Source organism: Mandrillus leucophaeus, unplaced genomic scaffold (genome assembly GCF_000951045.1).
Source record: "Mandrillus leucophaeus isolate KB7577 unplaced genomic scaffold, Mleu.le_1.0 Scaffold597, whole genome shotgun sequence".
Lineage (NCBI taxonomy): Eukaryota > Metazoa > Chordata > Mammalia > Primates > Cercopithecidae > Mandrillus > Mandrillus leucophaeus.
In genome coordinates this window covers 614,940-621,821 of record NW_012106441.1, presented here as the reverse complement: position 1 = coordinate 621,821, position 6,882 = coordinate 614,940, and the positions used below count along the sequence as shown (strand labels likewise).

Genomic DNA, 6,882 nt, shown 5'->3' with positions numbered 1-6,882 from the left:
ACTCTTGACCTCAGGCAATCCACCTGCCTCAGCCTCCCAAAGTGCTGGGATTACAGGCATGAGCCACTGCACCCACCCTCACCCAGATATTTTTCAAATACCATTTTCGATTCCCACTCTCTTTTTGTCTTGAAGTAAGCAAGGCAGATACCTTTGCCAAGGATAACTGAGAATGTAAGGGCAATCCATGACTGGGCAGCTTGTGCAGGCTGTGTGCTAAATGCAACTGGGAAACATGCCCTATAAATAGCCGTTCATTGTCAGCGTGCATGAAAAGACAAGAGAGCATGCCGTGCTGTGATTCAGTCCTAATTAAGTGATTGCGTCTGGGCACAGCTATAAACCACTAGCTGCTTCAACTGGTAATCCAGTCAGTAGGCAACTGCAGGGGCTCGCCACTGACTAAAGGTTGGCTGAAGGAGGCTGTTCAAGGCTGTTTTTGCCTTCACTATGGCAAAAATCATTTTGAGGCACCTCATAGAGATTCCAGTGCGTTACCAGGAAGAGTTTGAAACTCGAGGTCTAGAAGACTGCAGGCTGGATCATGCTTTATACGCACTGCCTGGGCCAACCATCGTGGACCTGAGGAAAACCAGAGCAGCGCAGTCTCCTCCAGTGAACTCAGCAGCAGAGAGGCCACCCCGAGAAGGCAAATCCCGTTTTCAGATCCTGCTGGACGTGGTCCAGTTCCTCCCCGAAGACATCATCATTCAGACCTTCGAAGGCTGGCTGCTGATAAAAGCGCAACACGGAACCAGAATGGACGAGCACGGTTTTATCTCAAGAAGCTTCACCCGACAGTACAAACTACCAGATGGCGTGGAAACCAAAGATTTGTCTGCAGTCCTCTGTCATGATGGAATTTTGGTGGTGGAAGTAAAGGATCCAGCTGGGGCTAAGTGACATCATATTGGTTCCTGTTCAGACGACACGGGGAAGATGATCGTTCAGCCACTGGTACCACGAGAATCTTTGTATTACCCACATTTGAAATGATTTGCTACGATTTTTATGAAGATTAAAAATATATTCACAGTTCCTGGTATGTTGAGGTTGTCTTTATTATTCTTACTCAGAAAGGAAAATTTATAAATATGTTTGTGTGGCTTAAACTGATACTATTCTTACAACTGAAACATTGAAAATATACGCAGCTGTATTTGGATATCAGAGAGGACTCAGAATTGTTTCTTATTATTCCAACAATGCCCACTGCATTTGTAATCACTGATGGCAAAAGAGCCATACTCATTTAAGGAATTCCTATCCATTTTATGAAAATCTTTTATTTTGCCAAAAAGAGTTGTGATTCCCTTCACTTGATAAGCTTTTCTTTTTAGTCTATTTTAATTAAAGTGAGGTTTTGTAAATATGGAGTTCAAAAATTAAAATACAGTATTTGGAAATTGGGTCTGAAATCTTATTTCTGATTGAGTATAGTTGTTACTGCCTTAAACGTCAGTGAGAATTTTCAGATATAAATCTTATTTTTTAAAAATTCAAATATGTACCTCATTTATCTTTTTAAAACTATACTGAATCCTATCTGAAGTGTTTTGACGTTTTAAAAATAGTATAAGTTCTATGGACACGTACAAGATGTTCTGAGATATGTATAACATATCCTCTTGTAAATTAATATGAAGTTTTAGGACACCACTTTTGAAAGTTTGATTATTGAATTCAGTGAGTTTTAATCTGTGCTTTTTAGATGCTCCATAAACTTAGTTGGCAAAATGTAACTATCTGCTATCTCTGCATAATCCTCAGCTTTAAATAGCCTGGTAGCCAGTGGAAGTTCAACACCTGAACTTACACTGCGTGTCTGAGTTTACACAGCACATCTGAGGATTGGTGCTTATTATATTCTCCCAAACTGCTGCCTTGGCTCAAAGTGGAGACGTTGGTAGAGATTAAGGACTAGTGCTTTCAGCAGCTGCTCTGGGACATTCCAAACGTTTGCTATCGCATTCTGTATAAACCAAGTATTTCTTCAGAGGCAGTGGCTGCCTGCCTTTTACTCCGCACTGAATGTGAGCTGACAAGGAGCCCGAGGACAGTGCTAAGAATAGACAGGGAATGCAGGGTGTGGAAAACACCAGGGCAACTGCAGATTGCTGACAGTATCCCAGTGCTCCTCCACGTTGTTTTACTGTAGTTCAAGTTAAAATGTAAAAGACATAAAGCAATAGAAAAACGAATCAAACAGTTCTAAAAGTTATTTTGAAAACAAATGTAATCTGAGAAGGATGTTTACTGTCTAATTAAATTGAAAAGATTTTGCAGTTATATGCATATCTGAGGTTTATGCTTATACACGGAGGTTTGTGTGCCCAACCCAGATATGAAAAATTTTGTTTGACCAAGTGACTATCACAGATCAGCTTGGCTGCATAACAAAGTTAATAGCAGTAGTTGAGATTCCAGATCTGCTAATATGATCAGAATTGGGATACCGTTTGTCTCACACTGGATTATCATTCTTTCCCATTGATTGGCAGAATAGTGCGAAAAGAAACTAATATGGGGAGAAACAAACAAACCCTGTCTTTTGGCCTTGATCTCACTCTAGATGAGACTTTCCTCCCGGGAAAATTCAGGAGGTGAAATTCCTACCATGAGGAGCCACTGATAGAAAATATTTTCTGTGAAAATAAGATTAAACACAATTCTAATGAGCTCTTATTTTTTCCCAAAGATAAATGTTAAAGTCTTATATCCATTTTTTTTTATTTGGGAGATATACCAAACACTATAAATAATAAAAATCATCTATGACTCTTCTGCTACCATGAGGTAGCTATTTTAAATATCTTGTTCAACAACAGGACTACATAAATGCATGTATTACTTTTCACAAAATTAGGATTATATCTGCATGGAGTTTGATATCCTGATTGTACTGGCTATTGTCTGTTGCCCACTCCCACCAACTCAAACTATTCTCTGCCCTTCTCAGTCCCACTCTGAACCCAAGCAGGCTGACCCTGATGGGCCACATCATTCTAGTTTCTGGTTGGGCTCAGCCAATAAGAGGCACTGACTGGAGACCAGAGATTGCAGAGAGATTAGTGGGAAAGAGGGGAGAAAAGTCAAGGAATTTTTCTGTCACTCCTAACCTGCTGCAGACTGAGGCCCTGTCAGGGCTGCATCCTTCATGACTGAGTTCCTCCAGGGCTGCCACTCTCACAGGGCTCGGGGTTGTAACACTGTCTCTTTTGTCTGTTCAAAAGGAGGAGAAGGGGTGACTCTCTGCTCTTTCTTGTACCTAGTGTGAATCTCTTATTGATTCTCCTTCCTTTGCCCACTCTCTCATAAAAGGTCCTTTAGGCAATGAAATTATTTTCTGCCAGAACTCTGATTGTTTGACCTTTGAATCGATTACAGGGTAAATGCATCTGATAACAATCATTTAGAAACCTTTAGAAAGACCCAGTATGGTAGATGTACCCGAATGTGTGTTTCAAGCCACAGAATCTGTGCATGGCCAACCTGGAGATTCGTTTTTTATCTGTGGTAAACATCTGAGCCCCCACCCAGCCTGTTCCATGGAATATGGGCCGTACAGGAGACTGAGGCCTTGAGTTTTGAGTTAAATGATAGTTGGCAGGTGGAGTTCTTTAGATGGAGTGTGTTAAGTGAAAATACTGTAGAAACTGCATAATATTTGCAAGCAGTTTTGTTCTCCTGGCCAGCCTGCCACTACTGGACTCTCTCTCCTGTATTAATCCCCTAATAAAACACCACGTTTCATCTGCTGGCTCTGGGTCTCTTCTTTGGCCTCTTTATCCTGGGGCTTTCCCTACTGGGATTGATAGGGGTTTGCTGCAACAGTGACTTTTTAAAAATTAGTGCATCGCTTTCTTTTTCTGCCAAACAAGAACTGATTTGTAATGGCTATTCACTATTTCAACAAAGCTCAATTGTGTTAGTATTTAACTATTTCTTTTTATTCTTGGTTCCAGTAGGAAACAGTTGGATACTCTTAAACAGGAAAAATTCAAGAAGGGTTTATTTATAAAGAGACATTACAGGCTGGGCATTGTGGCTCACACCTGTAATCCCATCACTTTGGGAGGCCAAGATGGGTGGATCACTTCAGGTCAGGAGTTCAAAACCAGCTTGACCAATATGGTGAAACCCAGTCTCTACTAAAAATATAAAAATTAGCTGGGTGTGTTGGTGCGTGCCTGTAGTCCCAGCTGCTAGGGAGGCTGAGGCAGGAGAATTGTTTGAACCTTGGAGGCGGAGGTTGCAGTGAGCCGAGATGGCACCACTGCACTCCAGCCTGGATGACAGAGTGAGACTGTCTCAAAAAACAAAACAAAACAAAACAAGAAGAGAGAGAGAGAAACATTACAAAGGAGTAGGGAGGGCATAGAGGCACCGCAAAGGAAAGTGCAGTAATCTGAAGTGCAGTGTGGAGTTGTTATGTCCCCCAGGTCCAAAGGGATGGGAGGAGGAAGCAGGTCTCAGAAATCAAAAGGCAAGTCTCATAGAGGAGACTACCAGTTGTGACTTCCATCTGAGGGCACGACCAGTCCAAGGAGACCTCTTACAGGGAGAGAGCCAGGAGAACAAATACTTCCTCCTTCCCATCTCCTGCTAGGGTCCCCCATTGGTTGCATCTGACTGGAGGCCAGAAGGCATGGGAGTCCTGTCAATCTAGTTCAACAGCCTCCCAGGGCAAAGGGCAGGATGGAGAAAAGTGAGGGTGACCCTCAGGGGCAGGAGGATAATATCCAGTACTTCAATCAAATGAGTCCTGTTGTCAGAGTTCTCTGTTAGAAAGTCTCTTTCTACAAAGTAAAGCCTGGGACGAGGATTGAAGAGCTGACACTTTATTTGGAAAGTGCAAGCCCAGCATGGTAAAGATGAGGAAATAGGAGAAATGAGACAAGGAAAAACTAGTAAGCCAAGATGGTGTGATGAGGGGATGTGTACTGTGCTGGTTAGCACGTCACAGGAGGCTGTGAAGAGGCTCAGCAGGTCTGTGGGCAGGCATGCCGGCTCAGCACATGGAGCCGCTCCATGGAGAAGTTCTTTTCAGGGAGAAACAAATCTTAAAGAAGTCCTAGCTAGCTGCGGTGGCTCATGCCTATAATCCGAGCACTTTGGGAGGCTGAGGTGGGAGGATCATTTGAGCTCAGGAGTTCCAGACGAGCCTGGGCAACATGACGAGTCCCCATCTCTACAAAAAGAACAAAAATTAGCCGTGAGTGGTGGCACATACCTGTTACTCTGCAGGCTGAGGCCGGAGGATAGCTTGAGCCTGGGAGGTTGAGGCTGCAGTACAGTCTAGGCAACAGAGCAAGACCTTGTCTCAAAACAACAACAACAAAGAAAACCCAAGAAAGTAAAAAACAAAAACAAAAAAGTCCCCCAGGAAAATTAAGGGAATAGAGGGAATTTACCATACAACCTCAAATTTTTAAAAACCCACGATTTCCACTAGTTTAACAAAAATACTTTTTACTAATGACTAATGTTCTCTTGAGAGCCTGTCAAATAATTAGTCACAAAGAAGAATTAAAAATTAAAATGTTGGTTTGGTATAGCTCTTATATTACATTTTGAAAATAACTTTATTTAGTGGTTGAGTTGGCCAGATCCCACATCCACCTCCAACCCCCCCGCAAAATAAGAGAGAGAGTATTTTTAATCTGAAAAGTAAATGATTCAAACTGCTGTTTACATTTCCTGTGTTGTTTAATACGCAAGTGTGTGTGTATATATACAAATATAATCCTATGTATTAATGTTTTCTAACCTCAAGGAAATACAGAGAACGTGCAATGTGGTAAGATCAAATGATCTATATGATACCATTCTTTGTAATGTGTGGTTCAAATAGTCTATGTTCTTCCCTTTTTTCCCCAGATCCTAGAAAACATATAGATTGGTGTCTTCAAATCTCTCAATATAAAAAGGCAGTTTTCCATTTTTTAAAAAAGTTCTGGCCCGTTTTTTCCTTTGTGTATTTTTCGATTATGTTGTTATACTTTTAAGTTTGTTGTATAAATTTATATAACTTACCTAATTGTAGGTTTAAAATTGTAATTTCGTTCTATTGAATTGTTTCTTATATTATTATGTAGGCCCACTTTTTATCCCTATTTAATACTTTTAGCCTTAAATTCTGTTTTGCCTGAAAAATACCGCTTTTTTATTATTTACATGGCAACTCTTGTTCTTTTATATTCAATATATTGAATATACTACAGTATTTAAAGGTGTCTTTTAAAAGCAGTAGCATGTAGTTGAATTTTTAAAAATGCAATCTGACCATCTGTCTTTTAGTAGATAAGTTTAATCCATTTACTTATTGGAATTAAATATTTGAATTTATTTCTTATTTCATGTTTCTGTTTATCATGCTTTTCTTTACTTTTTTCCCTTTCAGAATTTAGGTTTACTTCTTTGTTTTTTCTACTGATCTTTAAGATGTTAAAACTTAAACACTGACTGAAAATTTATAGGCCAATATACATTTTTGAAGGAAAATAATACAAGTATAAAAATTTAAACATTTTCTTTTTCTTCTTTTTGAGACAGAGTCTCACCAAGGTGGAGTAGAGTGGTGCAATCCCGGCTCACTGCAACCTCCGCCTCCCAGGTTCAAGCAATTCTCTTGCCTCAGCCTCCCTAGTAACTGGGACTACAGGCATGCACCACCACGCCTGGCTAATTTTTTGTATTTTGAGTAGAGACAGCGTTTCACCATGTTGGCCAGGCTAGTCTCAAACTGCTGACCCCAGGTGATCTGCCCGCCTCAGCCTCCCAAAGTGCTGGGATTACAGATGTGAGCCGCCGCACCCCACCAAAAACATTGTCAATATCCTTCTCCTGATTGTGACTAGGTCATTTGTGTCCTTACTACCC

General features: G+C 40.8%; 1 protein-coding gene across 1 annotated transcript; it reads left to right on the top strand.

Annotated features, from left to right (window-relative positions):
• Positions 1–277: 277 nt before the first annotated feature.
• Positions 278–1,038, top strand: HSPB3 (heat shock 27kDa protein 3). Its single transcript, XM_011999532.1, has one exon. It carries the CDS (start codon positions 451–453, stop codon positions 901–903), a length of 453 nt encoding a protein of 150 aa, XP_011854922.1. The 5' UTR covers positions 278–450; the 3' UTR covers positions 904–1,038.
• The last annotated feature ends 5,844 nt before the right edge of the window (positions 1,039–6,882 follow it).

Excerpts from the sequence above, each read along its gene's own strand:
- HSPB3 (XM_011999532.1), top strand. The coding sequence starts at position 451 with ATGGCAAAAATCATTTTGAGGCACCTCATAGAGATTCCAGTGCGTTAC.